Source organism: Lissotriton vulgaris, unplaced genomic scaffold, assembly GCF_964263255.1.
Source record: "Lissotriton vulgaris unplaced genomic scaffold, aLisVul1.2 SCAFFOLD_680, whole genome shotgun sequence".
Taxonomy (NCBI): domain Eukaryota; kingdom Metazoa; phylum Chordata; class Amphibia; order Caudata; family Salamandridae; genus Lissotriton; species Lissotriton vulgaris.
The window spans coordinates 617,569-639,699 of record NW_028248178.1 but is presented as its reverse complement, the minus strand read 5'-3'; the positions used below and the strand labels follow the sequence as shown (position 1 = coordinate 639,699).

At 44.5% G+C, this 22,131-nt stretch overlaps 1 protein-coding gene and 1 long non-coding RNA gene across 3 annotated transcripts in view; both read right to left on the bottom strand.

Annotated features, from left to right (window-relative positions):
- Positions 1-2,859: 2,859 nt before the first annotated feature.
- LOC147664898 (uncharacterized) lies at positions 2,860-5,205 on the bottom strand. 2 transcript variants are annotated; one of them, XM_086949913.1, is made up of 3 exons: positions 4,780-5,205; positions 3,832-4,359; positions 2,860-3,753 (listed from the first exon to the last, which is right to left on the bottom strand). In XM_086949913.1, the coding sequence occupies exons 1-3, from the start codon at positions 5,139-5,141 to the stop codon at positions 3,471-3,473; spliced, it is 1,173 nt and encodes a 390-aa protein (XP_086806039.1). In that variant the 5' UTR covers positions 5,142-5,205; the 3' UTR covers positions 2,860-3,470. The 2 variants fall into 2 exon arrangements, with proteins under 2 accessions (XP_086806039.1, XP_086806038.1); XM_086949912.1 differs by having other exon boundaries at positions 2,860-4,359; positions 4,696-5,205.
- A 522-nt stretch (positions 5,206-5,727) lies between these two features.
- The window catches only part of LOC147664897 (uncharacterized), a 43,747-nt gene continuing 27,343 nt past the window's right edge, over positions 5,728-22,131 (bottom strand). The window contains exon 3 of the long non-coding RNA XR_015305084.1: positions 5,728-5,859. This is a non-coding gene — a long non-coding RNA (uncharacterized LOC147664897). The remainder of the gene's footprint in view (positions 5,860-22,131) is intronic.

Below are 22,131 nucleotides of genomic sequence, written 5' to 3'. Positions count from 1 at the left end.
TTCATGCTCTCCCTTACTTACAGAGGTGCATTTCTGACCTTAGCTGTTTTTGGAACAGCGTTAGATTCGACCTTTATCCCATGTACATAGTTTTTGAAACAAACACAGTTCACCAGCAAAGACCTCAAGGAATTCCTTGATCCAGTCTCGATTAGCATTACTAACAACCCTAACTGGTGGTAATTCTTTTAGGCAGACAGATCTCATTGGGATAAAGGCAGATATGTAGATCACGTTGATGGAAGAGACTTATGAGCGAGTCCCGCTTCATCGAGACATAGATTTTACCAGGGATGACTCTCCCTTTGAAGTCAATCGTGCCCCAGAAACAACCCAGCAACTCAATAGTCACCATACCGTAACCTTTTGGTCTAATGTCTGGCTTCAACAGGGTGAGTTTGCCCAGCAGATTACACTCATAAAATGTTTTGGGGACTAGCGGTATCTTGGCCCCAAAGTCGAAGAGCATGCTCACTAGAGCATCACTGATCAAAACTAGCTCCTGAGGGCCATCTCTAGCATTCCCTGTGACAGGGAGAACATTGATTCCTTCTAAATCTTCTTCATAAAGATAAACTTCCCTGACATTTTTATGCCCGTGGCCCGTTCTGCAGCTCTTTGAGACGTGACCTTTTCTCTCACAAGTTTTGCACATGGCCTTCCAACCTGGGCAGTCTTTAACCCGTTGACTGTGGCGCAAATTTCACCGCTGTGCGGGCATATTAATGAGTGGGTGCAGTTCGGACAGCCCCTAGTCGTCCTCCGCATATGCCCACTGTGATGTTAGGGGGCCGTCCGACGCACGCAACAGGTTAAAGCTGGCCATATGGCCAGAGTTGCCACACCTGAAGCATCAGTAGAACGATCAGCCCGATTACTGATGGCACATATTTATTCAGGGAGGAGTCACTTTAGTTTGGTGCTCAATTCCATGTGCAGATGTGAGTGTGGTGGTGCCTGATAACTGAAAAGCACACATTTGTTTACATACAATTTCATATATGTCTGATTTATTATTCCTATTACAGCGCCTTCTACCTTGAGAAGGCCCATCCAAGACCAGTGTGTGGACAAAACCCATGCCGACAAATCGAGGACAAAGGGATTAGAACATGGTCTAGGAACACTTACAACAAATCCTACATCAAACCTCACATTTAACTGATGGAGAGCTATGAGCGACATGAAGCGTAATACTGAGAAAAAGTAACCTGGAGAATTGCTGCAAATTAAAGTAAATTAAAAAAAACTAATAAAGAACTACATAACCACAGCTGTGGGACCTGGAAGCCGATTGTTTCTCAATAAAGCCCTAGTTTGTGATTACCTTACAGTGCTCACATTATCATCCGCGCTAGAAGAGATGGGAGCCTGGGGTGTCTGGTCACAGAAGCTCATTTACATACAAAGGGGGTGACAGCCTGTTCACAACGCACAGCACAACTTGCTTACGTAAAGTGCTAGTACACAGAACAGGGTAAAGTCTTGTGTCGCTTTTTTTTATTTTCTTTAATATATCCTGCACCACGCTCTCTTCTTCTCTTTCTCTCATTTCAATTCATCATAAGTTACTCAATTTCACTATTGCTTTATCAGCACAGCACAAGTCGGGGAGGGTAGCCACAGTTTAAGGGCCCCCCCCACTATTATCTAGAACCGGGACTCAGTTCCACCTAGATCCTTAGTCTGCAACTGGAAATTGTTACTCTGTGCCCCAGCACTGCAGACACATGCCTCTGAGTGTTTGTTTGTGTGAGTGGCGCAAGAGAGAGACAGAGAACTTGACAAAATTAGCCCTTCTATTACATTGTAAATGTGAAACACTTTGGGGCTTAGGGGCTGGATAAAGAATAAGGTCAGGAAACAAACGCAAATTAAAGGCAAATTTTATTTATTCACTGAAAACTGTTTAAAAATGTAATTTCCAAGTTCCACATATCTGTTTAAAAATATTTACACTTTCAGTCATTTCCGAGTTTAGTTACAAACTAAAAGTGGGAAAAACACATGATGTATAAAAACTGAAACCAAAAACTTACTTTTACATTATTTTATGTTTCTTATCTTTTGTTTTTAAAACAGGCCGTCGACCTTTCACGTGAACATTATTATACGGGCCTGACATCACTTCTTGTGATGTCACTACATGTGACGTCTCTGTGATTTGCATATGATAATGGGCTCCTTCACTATTTTCCTTACTTGTGCCCTGTTTATTGGCATGACATGGGTCTATAGGTGTTAAAAATAAACATATAAATTCACAGGTGTTCAGCCCGTTTCCCTGGTGATGTCACACTTTGGCATGTATTCGACTGCTTCTTCTATTTTTAGGTGAGTACAAATAACGTGCTGTTCCCCCTCCTTCCATTTCTCTCTTTTTCTCCCCCTTTCTTTGTCTCTCTCGCTCTCTTTATCTCTCCCCCTCTCTATCTCCCACACACTCCTGTTAGCTTTAGCTTCATGAATGTCACTGCCACTTCTGGCATTCCTATGACAAATCCTTCAGAACATTTGAGAACAAGGGACAATCAGTGTGGAAGTTGAGTTGCTGGGAGTGCAACTGATTGTCCTGGCACATATATGCTTTTGATGTGGGATTTCGCTATTTCACCACATCGCCAAGTCAGAGAGGAGTCACGGGTCGCACTTAGTAATAAGGCGCGAGGCACGAGCTGATCCATCAACCAATAACAGTGTGTAAAAGATGCACCAAACGTTACTTAAAAACAAGGTATGTGCTCTTTTATATCTGAAAATAGGTTATTTCTTGAACACCTGGCCTTCGCTTTAGTTCATTACATATACTGCAGTGGCATTTGCTAATAGTAATACATGCATTTTACCATTGAAGCTTCCATCTCCAGAGCCCTGACAACATGTCCACTCTGGGTGTGTTGGGTTTATAGGTTTTATCACTAATCCGACAAGTTAGCTGAAAATACCGCTGTTAGTCCCAGTATTGTTCAGTGTTGCTTTTACAGGTAGTGTGGTCAGGTGCGATTGAATGTTTTTCATTGTATCTCTTCTTCACCAAATAAAAATCAACAATGTTTCTTTTAATCCACATTGTGCTTGTCTCCCACTGTGTATCCTGGTACATCATGTCACTTTGCTATGTGTACGGAAGTGAACAATCACTGGAAACAAACACTTTTATAATTCTGCAAATACTGTTATCTGTTTTTCTTCTTTACTGCTATTCAGGTCTTCTATCATTGGTATTTCAATGTCCTACATAATTTGAATTTGATCTTTTTCCGTAATTCATTCCCTTCACAATAACTGCAATGTTCTGCTCTTGCCTATGTCCTTAGACGGGTCAATATTATTTTTGATGTTCTTAAATTCTTTCCGGAATCTCTGCATCTCTAGGATTATTTCCATGTGAGTTAAATGAAAGAGTGTATTCACTGAGGGCTGTGTGGGATCGAAAATTGACAAAAGCCCTTCACACTTTCAGTGCCCTTCTATGTTTTCCCCCTGTGTGTTCGCTGATGACTTTGTAGCTCTAATCGTCGACTAAAGCTCTTCCCACATTCATTGCACTTGAGTGGCTTTCCCCCTGTGTGTGTTTGTTGATGTTTTCGTAAGGTTGATAACTGACTAAAGCTCTTCAAACATTCACAGCAATCATATAGTTTTTCCCCTTTGTGTGTTCGCTGATGTCTTTGTAGGTGTGATAACTGACTAAAGCACTTTGCACATTCACTGCACTTGAATGGTTTTTCCCCTGTGTGTGTTCGCTGATGGCTTTGAAGGTATGATAACCAACTAAAGCACTTTGCACATTCACTGCACTTGAATGGTTTTTCCCCTGTGTGTATTCGCTGATGGCTTTGAAGGTGTGATAACTGACTAAAGCACTTTGCACATTCACTGCACTTGAATGGTTTTTCCCCTGTGTGTGTTCGCTGATGGCTTTGAAGGTTTGATAAATGACTAAAGCTCTTCCCACATTCACTGCACTTGAATGGTTTTTCTCCTGTGTGAGTTCGCTGATGATCCTTTAATGCTGTAGAGAAGCGAAAACTACTGTCACATTCACTACAATGATAGGGTTTTTCCCCTGTGTGTGTTCGCTGATGTCTTTGAAGGTTTGATAACCAACTGAAGCTCTTCCCACATTCACTGCACTTGAATGGTTTTTCCCCTGTGTGTGTTCGCTGATGACTTTGGAGGTTTGATAACTTACTAAAGCACTTTGCACATTTACTGCACTTGAATGGTTTTTCCCCTGGGTGTATTCGCTGATGTGTTTGAAGGTTTGATAACTGATTAAAGCACTTCCCACATTCACTGCACTTGAATGGCTTTTCCCCTGTGTGTGTTCGCTGGTGTCTTTGTAGTTCTGATAACCTATTAAAGCTCTTGACACATATACTGCACTTGAATGGTTTTTGTCCTGTGTGTGTTCGCTGATGATCCTTTAATGCTGTAGAGCAGCGAAAACTACTGTCACATTCACTACAATGATAGGGTTTTTCCCCTGTGTGTGTTCGCTGATGTCTTTGAAGGTTTGATAACCAACTAAAGCTCTTTCCACATTCACTGCACTTGAATGGTTTTTCCCCTGTGTGTGTTCGCTGATGATCCTTTAATGCTGTAGAGCAGCGAAAACTACTGTCACATTCACTACAATGATAGCGTTTTTCCCCTGTGTGTGTTCGCTGATGTCTTTGAAGGTTTGATAACCAACTAAAGCTCTTCCCACATTCACTGCACTTGAATGGTTTTTCCCCTGTGTGTGTTCGCTGATGACTTTGGAGGTTTGATAACTTACTAAAGCACTTCCCACATTCACTGCACTTGAATGGTTTTTCCCCTGTGGGTATTCGCTGATGTGTTTGAAGGCTTGATAACTGACTAAAGCACTTCCCACATTCACTGCACTTGAATGGCTTTTCCCCTGTGTGTGTTCGCTGGTGTCTTTGTAGTTCTGATAACCAACTAAAGCTCTTGACACATTCACTGCACTTGAATGGTTTGTGTCCTGTGTACGTGTGCTGATGAAGCTTGAGTAGTGATGACAAACTAAAGCTCTTGCTGCATGTGTATGATTTTTCTTTCTTGGTTAGTGTCTGTGGGTCGGGTATATATTTGTTTATATCCCATGACTGCTTTTCCTGATGGGCCGACATGGCTTATAAAGCACTTGTGTTTTTCTCACACACTTTATATGTGTGCAGTATTTTGCATGTTTTATTTCTGTTTTAACAAAAAAGTGCGATAGCCACCAAATATTTACCACACTCCTAATACGTAGAAGGTGTCTTTGTAGGTGATTGTGCCTTTAGATTGGATTATGGCTATGCACGATTGCGGGTAAAGATGTATCTTCCTTCTGACCGGTGCAAATTAGGACAGTCTATTGTATTGTAGATAAAAGAACTCCTCTTTCCTTTACCCATCAGTTGTCTGGCTCCGCTCTGTTGTGCTCTTCTCTGGTTACTGTGGTTTGTCAGGGAAGAGTTTACAATTCTCCTAGAGCACGGAATGATGGCTTGTCATCATTTTATAAAATAGAGCACTGTGGTAAGCACATCATACCGATCCGATGATCAAAGTAGGTGTTGGACACTTGTTTATACAGGAGGCGGTTTGTTATTGTTGTTGCCTTAATTTTCCTAAGGTCATTTCTTCGTCTTGTGGCGTGGAGGTGCACAACTCAGACTCTTACAATCACTGACCTGCCCTTGATACTTTATCCGGGATCTGTCAGTTTGTGTGCAGGTTACCCTGTCGCCGACTGCGCTGATGTTTTCCTGAATACTGTAGCTCAATATTTCTGCTATTATTGAAGATTTACAGCATTCGCTTCATTATTGATGGTCATTTCACACATTCAAGGCTTGTTTTCTGTTGGATGTAAAGATATTTAAAATTACTAAATTGAAATATAATAGAATGAGAATTCACAATGTTTAACTAGTTGTAAAAGACATTTTGGGTGAGATTTACCAAATCTCCACACAATGCAGCGCAGCCCTCCCCCCGCGAGGCGGCGCTGCGTGGCGCGACAGGAAGGGAACAGGAGAGCAAAATATTTTCAAAGATATGGCTCTCTCCTTCCCTTTCCCTTGCGCCGGCACTGATTACAGCGGCACTGCATCAAACACACACCTTAGCACCAGAGCGCTAGGGTGTGTGTGTGTGAGTCCAGCATCGGTTTTGTACAGGAAGGACACCCTTCCTGTACAAAATACTATGTCAGACACGAGGGAAGGCTTTTCCCACTTTGGATGCATGTTGCGCAGTGCCGCACGCATGCAAAGTCACAAAAGGAAGGAGAAATTAATTCATTTCTCCTTCCTTGTGTCTTGCTTAAAATGGTGCAATTTTCTCACGCTAAACCCAATCTACTGAATTTGGTAAAATGGGTTTAGCATGAGAAACCTTGGGTGGTTGCACGGGAACGCCCATGCATCCCCCTTGGCAGGTCCCAATGTGTGAAGTTATGCGAAGCAGTGCTATGCGCAGTGTCACATTACTTTTACATTATTTCCAGCGCTAAAAAAGTTTAGCGCTGGAAAGTAAATTAGGAAAAAAAGATTTTGCGCTTTTTTGTGCCACTTTTGTGATGCAAATACGGCGCAACATATTAGTAGATCTCCCTCTTCTTCTTTACCGCCTTTAAAAATTAGCAAGAAATATTTCATCATACACAGATATTTAACTAAAGGTTCTGTTGATCAGGTGACATCTTATTAATGTCTGAAAAGGAGGTGATTTACAGGTGTTTACAGAGTAATTTAGCAAAGTAAAGGTGCTCAAGGAGCACCCAAGTGCTTGAGGTTTTGCTTAAGATAGACGCATATGGTCAAGATTTCATTTAAACAACAATAGAGTTTAGAAAAAGAGCTGGATCAGGCTGGGCTGCAGAATTTCCAGTAACTCTTTACGAAGTATACAACAAAAGCAACTCCATTTACACACTTCTTCTCATTCTTTCCGATTCACTTAAGATCATCTCAAATGCCAACTCCTGTCTTTACTCGATGTTCATAAGTCACCTTTGACACTTTCAACAGCTCCCTTGGTTCAAGCATTTCTGGTTTCTTCTAACCTGGAAGATTGGAACATTATTGTGAGTTGAGGGGGGTTTCCTATCGCCATAGCATCTGTCCATTTCCCTGAAACTAGTGCCGCTTACAGAGCCTGGTTCTGGCCCTGGAAGACAACTTTAAAAAGCAGGTCTTTAGTTCTTCCTAAAGTAGATAAAGTTCTGTAAGATGCAGCTCCGTCCGGGGCTTTTTTGTAAAACAGAACGAGGGGTTCAATGTAAGCCCCATCCTTTACATTATAAACGCAGATCAGGCAAACAAACATTGATTCATGTAATTTAATATTCAATGAGATCAGTCATTTAGTACTTATAGAGAATCCATCACAACCAATAATTTACCTGACATATCCCCGCAGCAGATGTGTGCATATTACTCTTTTCCCCCCTTTTGCAACATTACACGGCATCTGGCATGATGTTGTCGTTTTGGGGCCCAGGATGCCATTTGTGACCGGATGGGCATTTGGAAGAGTGGGAGGAGGTGTCAGTTATCCACAGGTGATGCAGCATTTCTACCTTTCCATATTTCTCATATTCAAGTTGACCTATCGAAGCAAAAGCAGGGGCAGAGCCCTATGATCCTCTAGAGCCCTGGCCGCTCACTAGAAAACGACGACGAAGGACAGAACTCTAACAGGATAAACTGATTCAACAAAAATATGAGGTCAATGTATTATTTATCGCCTTAATGGTGCAAAAGTCACTCTGGAATGAAATCAATACTATTCGAATAATCAAAGTTAGATTCATAATAGAGGCATTGCTGTGCTGCAATAAAAGAAATCAGCGGCAACAATAGCTATTCTCACAACAAAGTGTACTTATTTCAAGTTTGGTTTGCATATTTTACAAGAAGGGGATAAAGCGACAACTGATAGACAATATTATAAAGCTTACCAACTTGCCTTATAAATGTTCCTGGTACTTTTAGAACAACACAAAGGTTAAGGAAAAGCCGAAGTATCAAGGTAGACAGTATATCTGCAATGGCGGACAATAACCCCTTATTAGTAGTGACCACATACCCACCGTCTCCAGGTAGGAGCGCCTAATTACAAACGACCTGCTAATACGGTGAACGACTACAGTGCATCAAACTGTGACTATGACATTGTTCTATCAAAACATTTGAATTCTGCGTTTGTTCTTCTCGTTAGGTCTTGATCCTGAAAGATATAGGCTGATGCGTTTCGGGCTTGTGCTTTATGAACGCTTCAGGACTTCGCGGAACGAATGTCACCCAAACATCGCACCATTTGAGGGGGCCATTGGGGTGAGAGTTGGTCGCGTAAAATGGAGAGCCACGATAAAAGAACTGTTCGAAGAAGCACTGGGGTCACCAGCTTCTCAAAAGGGCATGGCCTCTGTTTAGATAGCTGTCCAGAGGGCCAGAGACCTGGGTGGGGCCATCAATGTAAGCAATGGCCCAGAGCCGCCATGGCTAACTTGTAACTCCTGGGTCAGTTTGCCTGTGTGGTGGCAGCACAGTAAAAATATACAAGTCACTTTTCATAGTGCACCAACCAGGATTCAAATTTGCGACCCTCCAGTTTGAGACAAAGACATCAGAAATTATAACACTAAGCCCCGTGCCCCAGGCGATCTGAACGGCATCGGAGTTGAGCCCATTTACGTATATGCAGGCCATAGGCTGTGTGTCCAGCAGCTTCATACGAGATCTGAAACTCCCAGGCGATCTGAACGGCATCGGAGTTGAGCCCATTTACGTAAATGCAGGCCATAGGCTGTGTGTCCAGCAGCTTCATACGAGATCTGAAACTCCCAGGCGATCTGAACGGCATCGGAGTTGAGCCCATTTACGTAAACGCAGGCCATAGGCTGTGTGTCCAGCAGCTTCATACGAGATCTCAAACTCCCAGGCGATCTGAAAGGCATCGGAGTTGAGCCCATTTACGTAAACACAGGCCACAGGCTGTGTGTCCAGCAGCTTTATACGAGATCTCAAACTCCCAGGCGATCTGAACGGCATCGGAGTTGAGCCCATTTACGTAAACGCAGGCCACAGGCTGTGTGTCCAGCAGCTTTATACGAGATCTCAAACTCCCAGGCGATCTGAACGGCATCTGAGTTGAGCCCATTTACATAAATGCAGGCCACAGGCTGTGTGTCCAGCAGCTTCATACGAGATCTCAAACTCCAAGGCAATCTGAACGGCGTCAGAGTTGAGCCCATTTACGTAAATGCAGGCCACAGGCTGTGTGTCCAGCAGCTTCATACGAGATCTCAAACTCCCAGGCGATCTGAACGGCATCGGAGTTGAGCCCATTTACGTAAATGCAGGCCACAGGCTGTGTGTCCAGCAGCTTCATACGAGATCTCAAACTCCCAGGCGATCTGAACGGCATCGGAGTTGAGCCCATTTACGTACATGCAGGCCACAGGCTGTGTGTCCAGCAGCTTAAAACGAGATCTCAAATTCCTAAGCGATCTGAACGGCATCGGAGTTGAGCCCATTTACGTAAATGCAGGCCACAGGCTGTGTGTCCAGCAGCTTCATGTGAGATCTCAAACTCCCAGGCGATCTGAACGGCATCGGAGTTGAGCCCATTTACGTAAACGCAGGCCACAGGCTGTGTGTCCAGCAGCTTCATATGAGATCTCAAACTCCCAGGCGATCTGAACGGCATCGGAGTTGAGCCCATTTACGTAAACACAGGCCACAGGCTGTGTGTCCAGCAGCTTCATACGAGATCTCAAACTCCCAGGCGATCTGAACGGCATCGGAGTTGAGCCCATTTACGTAAACGCAGGCCACAGGCTGGGTGTCCAGCAGCTTCATACGAGATCTCAAACTGCCAGGCGATCTGAACGGCATCGGAGTTGAGCCCATTTACGTAAACGCAGGCCACAGGCTGTGTGTCCAGCAGCTTCATAGATCTCAAACTCCCAGGCGATCTGAACGGCATCGGAGTTGAGCCCATTTACGTAAATGCAGGCCACAGGCTGTGTGTCCAGCAGCTTCATACGAGATCTCAAACTCCCAGGCGATCTGAACGGCATCGGAGTTGAGCCCATTTACGTAAATGCAGCCACAGGCTGTGTGTCCAGCAGCTTCATACGAGATCTCAAACTCCCAGGCGATCTGAACGGCATCGGAGTTGAGCCCATTTACGTAAATGAAGGCCACAGGCTGTGTGTCCCGCAGCTTCATATGAGATCTCAAACTCCCAGGCGATCTGAACGCCATTGGAGTTGAGCCCGTTTACGTAATGCAGGCTACAGGCTGTGTGTCCAGCATCTTCATACGAGATCTCAAACTCCCAGGCGACCTGAACGGCATCAGAGTTGAGCCCATTTACGTAAACGTAGGCCACAGGCTGTGTGTCCAGCAGCTTCATACGAGATCTCAAACTCCCTGACATACCAAGCCGCCTAAACGTTTCGATCATAAAAGACTACTCAAGGGAGTCAAATGCATTATCGGCATCAGCTGACTTCATGTCTGGGTTTACCCGATGCAGCACTGCGAATACCGTCCGTGTGAGAAAGTGGCTCCATATATGCTGGACCAAAGTAAGGCATAGGGTGTATAGAATCCACAATCCCCAGAGGTATTTTGCGCCGGGACGCTCCTTGGCTGGAGTAGCTGCACGCACAATAAATTAATATAACATAACATAACATAACATAACATAACAGAGGTAAAAGTCAGGGCTGACCTTACTCTCTAAAGTGCTAGCTTGGTCAAGCAGTAAGGCAGTACCAGAGGACAGTGTAAAGCATATGTTGTACACACTCAGTCAGCAAAAGGTTTCACACACTCAAGGACTGAACTCCAGGCCAATTGTTTTGTATCAAAAGATATTGTTGTTTTATTTTTAGAACCAACAGGCGTCAAAATATACTTTTCTCAATATGAGTGATCTCAGGTAATTACTTTACAAAGAGGCAATAAACTTTGTAAACACAATAGGTACAGGGGTTGCAGTAGGCAACACAATTCTAAACACAATTTAACATTGACCTCAATGTGTTCTTCTACATAAAAGCAGCTGATTACTTTATTGATTACTTTTGTAACTCCAGGGCTGGATCCTAGATTCAGTCCTGAGGTCTAAGCTGAAAACAGTTTAGTAAAAACGTTTTAGTTATTGCAATGATTTTTAAAGAATATAACGGTATTTTAAAAGTTGACAGAAACTTTTCAGTGAAAAACAAGCAATGTTATCCAATGGAAGGAAATTCAAGTCACAGGTAAAGTAGGTTCTTGTTACTTTTGTAATCCAGGACTGGACTCCTAAGTTCAGTATTCGGGTCTCTACCTAAGACAGGTAAGTAATTACGTTTCAGTATTTGGTACGATTTTTAAGGAATATTGGTAATTTTCAAAAGTAGACAGAAGAAATTTCAGAGAAAAACAGTCAATGGTTTCCTATGGAAGAAAATTCAGGTTACTAGTAAACACGGTTAGGATTACTTTTGCGGTTCAGTACTGGGCTAAAAGGTACAGTACTGGCTTCTTTCCTGATCACAGGTGAGTACTTCGGAATTCGTTATTCGGCTGATTTTAGATGAATATTTTAAAGTTTCAAAACTTCACACTTAGAAAATCTTTCGAGTCAAACCAGTCAATGTTATCCAATGGAAGGAAAGTGAGTTATCGGTTTTCAGCTGAGTACTCGACTGGTGAAGTTAAGATTCTGGGCATAGACTCAGGGGTCCCCCAGGGTCAGGTAGGTACAGTTTTGGTACACCGTCAGCGGCACATGGGCAGCCGGGTGCAGAGGTAGTTAGACTCAATGTTATCCCATGAGAGGCAGGGGGCCTTCGGTTGGTGGCTGCTGGCTAGCAGGCCACGAGGTTGTGGGAGCGGGGCTCTGGGTTACTTGCTCAGGACAAATGGGGAAGTAGATAGGGACAAAGGTTGCACTGCCAGGGGCACTCGGGTGGCTGGGTGCAGGATGCTTTTTGGCCGTCGGGCGCTCAATGTTATTCAATGGAGATCTTGAAAAGGGAACAAAAGCTGCAAGCTCAGGGACGGAGGATCTTCTGGAGCGACCATCACTTGGAGGAGTAAGTTGGGATCTTGGAGGATAGGTAAGCACCCAGAAATTGGGCAGAGGGGGCCGTGGGGCACCGGGTGCAGGGGTGTCTTTTAAGGTCGGGGAATCTTACCACCTGTTGGTTTCGGTCGGAGGGGTCCTTTGTCCTGAGGCTGCAGGCGTCGTCTGGGTCGTCGAGGAGGGTCCTTGGGCACTAGATTCCAAGTCAGAATCGTCGGGGGGACGTCCTCGGGGTCTTAGTTCACTCCAGCACAGGCCAGGCTTGGCGGGTGCAAAGTATGCATGGTTCACGGTTCCGGGCTGATGCCAGGGCTTGTTACTTGCTTTGAGCAGTACCACGGCTCATGGGAGACCCAGGTAGTCAGAGTCACAAGGCAGTCAGGTCCTCTGGGGTTTTTGAGGTTGCTGACCACTGGAGACGCTGGAGTTTAGCAGGAGCGGGTTCGAGGGTCGAGAGGCCGGTAAGGCTGGGCCACATCAGTTGGTGTCTTCCTCTTTTTAGCAGCTACACAGCAGGTCTTCTTGTTTCTTGTTCTTCTTTCTTGTTTCATAATCTGGGGAAGAAAGGTTCAGGGTGCCCCTAAATACTAAATTTAAGGGCATTACAGGTAGGGCAAGGGCAGGGACCAATGGGTCTCTGTCCTGGGGTGGGTACACCCCCTAGCCTGCTCCTCTCCTGTGGGAGGGGGGCAGGAGCCTAGCTGTGATTGGGCAGGTCTCCCCATCTTCAAGATGGCCAGAGCCCGGGGTCGTGCATCACCTCTCCTCTCCCACCTGAGGAGTGGAGTTGGCACAGGCTGGCACCCCCCCCTTCCTGACGTAGGGTTTCCCACCAGTCTTCCCGCCAGAGTGTGGGTTAGAACTGGTGGGGGCCAGTTGCTCAGTACATCAAGTGGTCTGGAGAAGCTCACAAAGGCGGAATGCCTTTGAAGCTTCCCCTGCCCATCCTGGGGGAGAAGGCTTGGTACCTCGTCCCAGGATGTGCATTGTTGCAGGCCCAGGAGAGCGGGGGCTCTCCACCCAGGGGTCCAGCAACATGTCTGCTGTTTGGCAGCCTAGACAGCCTCTCAGACAAGACGTGGATGACATTGTACAAAATTGATACTTGTATAGCGCACTACTCACCCGCAAGGGTCTCAAGGCGCTTGTACGAATACCGCTGTGGAACCCATCCTGGCTTTCCCTGTGAGGCGTCCACTCCTGGGCACCCCCAAGGTGGAGGCCAGGCATCCTTTAGCGTTGTGGGGGCCGTTGTGGAGATTAAGCAAGCTATTGCCCAGAGTTGCAGAGTGAGACTCCATGATTGGAATAGGCACCAAGGAGAGAATTATCAGGTCCGTGGAATTTTGAGCCCAAGACCCGCCGAGGCGGGGCATTGAACCCTGATCCCGGGCCAGACCTCTGCATCAGGGTCTGCGGCTCTAACCATTGAGCCACACTTCTCTGGATTGTAGGTTAGGTTTCAGGGGGCATCTCTAAGATGCCCTCTGTAGTGCATTTTAGGTTTAAATATTTTTTATTGGTCTCAGAGAAAAACAAATACAGTGCAATGCATTGTTGAGTCCATGAAAACATGCAAATGACAGACTGAAGTAACCATTGGGCATGAAGTTGCGCATACCCTGCAAGGGCTGTCAGGCCCCACGGATTTGACATTAAATCCCACACTGGCATCAGTTTGGGTTTAATGGGCTGAGAAGTTTGATACCAAACTTGTCAGTCTTCAGTGTAGCCATCATGGTGCTGTGGAGTTCGTAATGACAACCTCCCAGCACCATATACTCTTAATGGCATCACTGCACTTACAGTGCCCAGGAATGGCCCTGGGTACTGTAGGGGCACAGGGCTCATGCACCTGTGCCCTCACCTCTGGCATAGGGCCCCCAGCTAGAGGGGTGGCTGATGTATGCCAGGGCAGTGGGTGTGTGGGCATGGCACACGGGGATGTGTGCCATGTCGACTCTTTGTTTAGTTTTGCACCAGGGCACTCAGCCTGCAAAGGAAGTGTGTGTGTGTGTGTGTGTCAGGGTACATGGCCCCTAAGGGTGGCACAATAAGTCCTGCAGCCCTTAGGGGTCTTCTCTGGTCACAATGCCCTGGGTACCTAGGGTACCATTTACTAGTGGCTGACATGTGGCCAGAGATGCCAATTGGGTTTAGGCTTTAGTACAGTTTTTAGGGAAGGAACACAGGCCCTGGGCACCTGATTGGCAGGGACCCAGAGCACACCAAGGAAAAGTGCATCAGGTATCAGGTAAAAAGTGGGAGGGGGGTACTGCAACAGAAACTCACTTTCTCACAGTCTGTAGATGAACTGCTGTGGATTTATGTGGGACAAATACCGATTGTACAGTGGAGACTATTTTCTCTAGTGGGAGGGATAGCCGAGTCGCATCACCTCAGGCAGGAATTTATTATCACTGTTACGCAGTGGCATAGGGCGATAAGAGGTACACTTACAGGGTCTTTCCAGGCTTAGGGGGCACTGATATGATTGCATCACTTATAGAAGCCAGCGACACACCGATGCTTATGACGGGATATGAGAGCCAATTTATATAGCGCTGCACAACTAGTTCGGGATAGAAGTGTCCTGGCGCTAATATGAGCACATAAGTATCAAAATCCCACAGCCCCTGAACACAAGCAGAAAGGTTTTGATTTATTTCCTGAAAGAACTCATGTTTTCTTGGGTGCACAGGGCAGGTGGAACGGCATTCCATTCCAGGTACCTGCAGTCACCACAGGCAGAGAGCAGCCATCTATTCTGATTTTGCTAAACTTAGAGACTTTACTCAGAAAAGCATGGTGGGATCTCACCACTTGGCAAGCTGAAAATGAAAGGACAAATAAGAATGAACCCCTGATTGTAGAGTGTTTATGACATAAAGTGCTTTAAATTGACATCGTTTCAGGACAGGAAGCCGGTGCAATTTGACTAGTTTGTTGGAGATCAACATTGATTTTTTTATCCTCAGAACCAACCCAGCTGCTGTTTTTGTAGCAGCAGCAATCTATGAAGGCGATACGTATAAAGAGATGCAGAAATTCCTTCTCGATAGAATCAGAACCAGAACCAGGTCCTTCCTAGATGAAGCAGGGATGAACGGAAGTATTTTTCTGATAACTTTCAGCAGTCAGAAGCCTGTAGAGCAGGTGATTTTAAAGTACCCTTTTAAGGACAGATGCAAATCCACCCAAACTCCCAGGTTAATGACCAGATGGAATGGGTAGACAGAGATCCCAACAACACCGGCCGCCACCCTTGTGCCGTGAGGTTCCGGACCCAAATACCACTATTTCCGTTTTTTTCACTTTTCAGCGTCAGGGATTTTAGCTCATCTAAACATCAACTTCCTGGCGGCAGCTCCTGAAATTACTGGGCCTTTTATCTGTATTTAATTCTAATCTAATGCTTTATGTATATTCGAGTAGAGGTGATATCGAATGACTCGATCAGGCTGGCCAAGTGGGCCAAGTAAAGATTGAAAAGATTGTGGCTCAAAACAAGTCCCTGGATGAGGTTCTGTGGTTTTCGACTTCGCTTCATATTTAGCCGCCATTTTGTGTCCAGCCTCCATTTTGTGTTGCCTCACTCAGGCAGCACGGCGAATGCAGTGTGTTTGCTTTTTCAGCTGCTACATGTCTCTTTTGTCAAAAAGTAACCCCCTGTCCTTGTTTACAAAAACGATGTCAGGGACTGACCGAGTTTGTTAATCCATGTCTAGACTGATTGATCCTCGTTTAGTCCACTGTTTGGGTCCCACTATTCTTTCTTACCGTATCTTATTTGACTGGCCTTCGCTATTCTCTTCGTGTATTCTCCTTACACAACTATCCTTTGAAGCACGCGAATATGTTCTACCACCTGCAAATTGAATTACGGGCACTAGTATTGATTAACGTAAGGGAAGGAGAGCACACGGGGTCTGAAAGAAGGTTGTGCTCAAGATACTTGATAGCTTGTTTTCAAAATTTTCCTATTTTGTCAATTCAATTTTTTTTCAATTTATTTATTATGTTTTGGCTCTCAAAGAGGGCCACATAAAATACAGAGTACAATTACAGAAAAAAGATTTAAAAAAATCACAAGACAAAATGCATCGATTGACAACAGACAAGAATAATCAACACCAAACACCTCCATATCTCATTAATAAATAGCTAAAAAACCTTTAAAAAAATTAAAAATATAGAAGCAAAACATTTCATTTGGGGGGGAATATAAAGCCTGCAGGAAGATATTTACATTAGAGATACCGAATTGGAGACATATTGGCTTTAGCCATTTCAACCGCAATGAGCGCAGTGCGGGCATATCAACAAAACATGCGTTCGATCCTGTACACTCATATTACAAAGATTACACATCGGAGAGGATCCATACCATTTAGATAAGAGTAAATTTAGAGGCAATAAATCATATCTTAGGAGGTACCATAGTCTTCTGACTCCATGTGGAATATTCCATGTGGCATACGGTTGGGCAAGCTTCATAGAGTAAGAATTAAAAAGAAGATCACCACCCCCCTTTTTTTGTAATACATTTTTATCCAATTTAAAACTGAATTCCCACGATGCCTGTTTCAGCAAGGTTTTTAGCTGAGCCGGGGAGTATATGAATAAAACACTTTCATCCAGCTCTAGAAGAGACACAGCTCTTCTAAAATTCCTTACTATTTGTGAGAATTCTTTAAAGTTGCCCAACAATTCTCCTTTAAGAAGAGCTCTCAACGATCCCGGTTCTGCTCTGGCCAAACATGCTACCCATCTTACCAAAGCGCATAGTCCCTGAACCCAGCTGCTCCTAAGGCCAAAATCAAGCCTACATGCGGCCAGGGAGCAAGCGGTGTTGAGGGTGGATAGGGATCTTAATAGTTTTCCTTCAACTGTATGGCAGAAACCCCAATGCTTCAGCTCTACGAGTTCTATACCATATAAGAGCGTAGCAGGGATCTTTGCCCTAAACACCTCAAGTAGACAGGAAAAATGTATTTTACCGGTGGAGAGATAGAGAGAATTCAAACCTTTGCCATGTGCGGGGGTTTTACGTGAACTATGTTCGATATGAGGCCTCTCACTCAAATTGGCCGCAATTATTTTACCCAAAAAAGTATAGGATTTGACTACCTCTAATTTCTGGCCACCTATAGCCCATCCAAAATGTTCAGATCTGCACTTCTTTTTCCCTGCTATGCACATGATTTTACTTTTGGATGTATTAATCTTCATAAAATGTGACTCAGCAAATGAATGTAGAGCCTGCAGACGATTAGCCAAACCCTTGGGTGTTAAATCCAGGACGAGGATATCATCTGCGTACATCAAACAAGAGATAGGAAACCCCCCCACCACCGGAGCAATGCCCGCGCAAGCAGACAGGGAAGCGGGGAGATCTGCAGTATAGAGGGAAAACAATAATGGGGCCAAGAGACAACCTTGTTTAAGGCCGTTCACAGATGGAATTAATTGCGAGAGACCCCTTTCTCCACCTTGGAGCACAGGACACCAGGTATCCGTGTGAAGAGTACGTACAAGATCCAATAAATAAGATGGTAAACCTAATGCTGCTAATTTCCTCCACAGCGTTCGACGATCTACTTTGTCGAACGCTGTGGAGAAATCAATAAATGCAGCAAACACCACCCCCCCTCGAACATGTATGTATTTGTCTGAGATCACCTGTAGGGCGGTGAGATTATCTAATGTACCGTGCCCCCTGCGGAAACCAGTTTGTTCTAGTGGAAGGATATTATTATCTTGGACCCATTCGTTAAGTAATGTTAAAATACATTTTGCAAAAACTTTTCTGATAGAGTCAAGGAGAGCTATCAGACGGTAATTCATAGGGTTGTCCCTAGCTCCCTTCTTAAAAATTGGGACCAATATACTTCCCCTCCAAGAAGCAGGCACCATTTTAGTGACAAAGCATGATCTGAACAATGGATAGAGTATCTTACTCCAAAGAGAAGGCTCCTGCTTCAAAACCGTCATAGGTAACTCATCAGGACCCATTGCTCCAGAAGAGCGCATGTTCTTTATGGCCATTTCTATAGTTTTCTCTGATGGAAATTCAATAGGACCGTCCACTGTTTGAACAGGCCCACTATCCTCCGCCAATGTGTCATTCCCAGCATATAGCTTCAAGATAAAAGAGGACCATACCTCTTCAGAGATGGGGATGGGAAGAGGGCTAGTTCTAACACCACATCCCTTACCAACTATAGACCAAAATTCTCTAGCCTTACCATGCACAACAGCTTCCCTTAATCTTATCCACACAGAGTCTTCATTCTCTTTTTTAAGTTTCAATTTCAGTCTAGTTCTCCTTCTTTTTAGCATCCATATTTTGTTTGCTAGTACACCAGATCTACATAGGAATTGCTCCCGCACTAATTTATTTATTTCCTTGTTCAGGACGAGCAATACACTAGGGTATACTAACTTTTTCCTAGGAAAACTAGACTTTTTTGTGACCAAGGTAATCTTCCTCATAAATTTTTCAAAGTGCATAATTTCGGAACCCCGCCAATCATTTAATTCTAATATGATTTTGCAGAGAATATCTTGCACACCATTGATGGCAGTTGGATTCCAGAAACATCTACCCGAGGATCTATGGAAATTAACACATTTATTATTAAAGGACCAGGACTCAGTGGGGGGAGGTTTTAAAGAAATACTTATACTGATCATACTATGGTCACTCAAAACTGTTGGGCATACCATTAGATCCTGGACAAGTGGAAGAATACCATAATCAGAGATCACATAATCAAGTATTGAGTCACTAAAAGGGGACCTATGGGTAAATTTCGCGGGAGTATCAGAGGGGAATCTCCCATTTAAAATAAGCCCCTCGACTATCGACAGTTCTTCCAAGAGAATCTTCCCTCTTTTGTTTGTTTTTATATTATCTGGGAAGATAGATTGTGGAATAAGATAAGCCTCTTCTTTAGCTTTATTTCTAAATAAATTTGAGCTAGAATTAGAGATTTTACAGTTCAAATCTCCAACAAGTATTACTTCGGATGGGGGATATACCTCTTTAATCTGTCTAATATATCGACAAACTTGCTTCAGTAAAATATTAAAACTCTCTTCGGGAGGAATATAAGCATTAATAATTACAACAGAAAACTTATTTGCGGAGCTAGGGAGATTAGCTATTGTTATGGCTTGGAAGAGATTACTAGCGTCAACATAGTGAGAAAATCTCCACTGCAGTTTGTTAGACAAAAAACAAGCAACTCCCCCTTTAGCGTGCCCTTTCTTGGAGGGGAAGCCGGGGCCTCCAACACATAGTAGTCCTTCCCTGCACAAATGTTATTGACACACCATGTTTCCTGGATGCAGATCACGTTTGCCTCTAGAGAGAGTAAGAACTCTAATTTCTCAGGACTACTATAAATCCTGGCTGCATTCCAGGAAATAATTTTCAAATTACTGTTAAAGATGTTGAAATAATTTGGGATTATCTGTGATTTTATTAGATAGAGCACTAGGCAGCCAATTCCACCGTTGATTATCCTCTAATGGGAAAGCATTCTGAATTAGTGGGGGAGGCAATACCTGGGAAACCGAACGTTTGCCCTTTGAAACCCAAATCTTTAGATCATTAAAGGGAGGAGATGCCCCTCTTGTCCATCACCCCTTTGAGCCAAGCCATAAGATGGTTTAACTTTTCCTAGAGGGAAGATAGGTAAGACGTCAATTCCTCTACATTGAAAGTTCTCAGCTTGTTGTAATATAAGATTTACAATAATTTTAGAATGGAATTTAACCCTTATGCGTGACACACTATCTCCACCTAACAGGGTAACTAACTCAATGTCACTCGATTGTATAAGGTGAAGACTTTCCAAGTCTTTGAAACAATTGAGTAACCAAGACCTGTTTAAGGGCAGGTCAACATCAAATAATGGCAAAAAAATCCAAAACCAAAGTGTCCGCATAAGTCATTGATACTTTTGTCGGGGGGAGGTGAGGACGTACAACAACCTCTTCGGGAGCGAATAGGAAGAAGCCAGGGGGTTGAGAGTCCCTGATTCAGCCGGGATAGGTCTTATCAACTCTGCCACTGGGGGGGGCGATCAACCCATCTCCACCGTTCGGGGGCAAGTCCTCCACAGACGTAGGAGGAATGTTAAATATTACCTTTACTCCACAATTGGAGGAGGGGGTATCAGCATCCGGACTTGCGGACACAGAATTAGACTCACTTACATTAACATTGTTACCAGTTAAAGCAATTGGATCATGAAAAATTATTCGCCTCTGTCTTTTCTTCCTGTATTTGCGCACAGGTTTCCTTCTTTTCCCTTTATTATTTCTAGATTTACCATTTTTCCCTCTTTCTCTTTCTCATCATCATGTTGCCCATTTTTATCTGGTACAAAAATTGGAAATAACTCTTTTATAGCTTTTGAATCTGAAGCAGTCAGGTTTTCTTCCTCAATTTCGAGTTCTGAGTTCTTTACACAATTAGCTGCGGCAGGGATCAGATTTTCAGTGGCATCTTTTTCTTGGGCTACCACTGGAGTCTTTATACCAAAATTTCCTGCAGGAACATTGACAGTCATCAGTACCTTCTGAGAACCCGCCTCAGAAGGTGGGTCAGGAATCTTTTCAGGCACCTTTAGCAACAACGTTTTCAATATTTGTGTCACAGAATCCAAGATACAATCAGAGCTTCCCACAAATTTTCCCAAAAGTAATAATATAGAGGCTAATAAATGTTCCAGAGCAATCAAGAATTCGGATATAGGTTTTTCGCCTAGAGCAACAGAAGGACAATTGCCAGATAGATTAAGCACAGGGCTCTTGGAGACATTTAGCAATGCGGACATGTCCTGCGCATTTATAGATGGAGTACTAGTATACAGCAATAACCCAGAAGGAGTAGCACCCACCGGAGACTTGATAGCTTCAGGAGATTTCAAGCTACCACCATCCAAGTAACGACCACAAAGCTCTAGGTCAATAGTTAACAATGAGGAGTCACCTCCTGACCGAGCATTAGGTACAGAGACCTGTAGAGCTGGTAAGTTATTGTCTTGCTCTCCCTCAGCAATTTGAACAGGGTGCTTAATATCACTATCAAATTCAGAGTGCACAAGACAGGTCCCTACCTGGGAGGAGTCACTCGCAATCAAATAGGGGTCCGTTTTACCTACCACTCTTGCCAGTCCCACATGCGAAACTGTATCCGAGCCTTCAATTTCATTATTTGGTGAAATCTTATCCAAGGGTTTTTCCCAGAGTTTAAAAAGCTGATATTGACCCTTCAGTAGAGGATTATTGACTGATTTCTTTCTTAAGGGCTTGGATTTTGTTTTGGCGCATGTCCTCCCCCCCAATATTCTTCCAGAGCGAAGTTTCTTAGTCTTCATCCCCAACAATTAAACAAATTAAGTAGTTCAAAGCTTAAGCTCCGCAAAGAGTATAAATAAGAACGTGAGTTAGTCCATAAAATGAGTGAATCAATGGAGGAAAGTCTGGTGATTACTTTCCAGTCAAAGTCAAAGGAGCAGCTGTCGGTTTTTATACCTCACGAGACGGCGCTTCACCTCAAATCGCAGCAAAATATTAAGATGGAAATGTTAATAACGCGGCCCAGCCCAGCCTACCTCAGTCACCGAGGGCCACAGTGGGCCCGCCCTTTGCCCGGGCTTCGCCCCGAGCGCTCCCGCGCGCTCCTGCGACGCGGGGGAGACGCTGGTCTTATGCGCCGCCTGGCGCGATGTGGTGGGCGTCTCCTGCCGCACAGCCTGGCGGGAGATGTGGTTCTGGGCCCCCCTCCGCTCGGTGGCCGCTGCTTGATCACAATTGCGGCGGCAGGAGGGGGACGCGAACAGGCAGGCACCCGGTTTCTCTGCGGTCTTGCTGGGGGCAAGGTAATCTGGCTCGTGGGTCTCCCGGAGGTCCTAGGGTCCAGTAATCACTATCCTCAGCGTCACCCGCTCCACCGGGGTGACGCTGGTCTTATGCGCCGCCTGGCGCGATGTGGTGGGCGTCTCCCGCCGCACAGCCTGGCGGGAG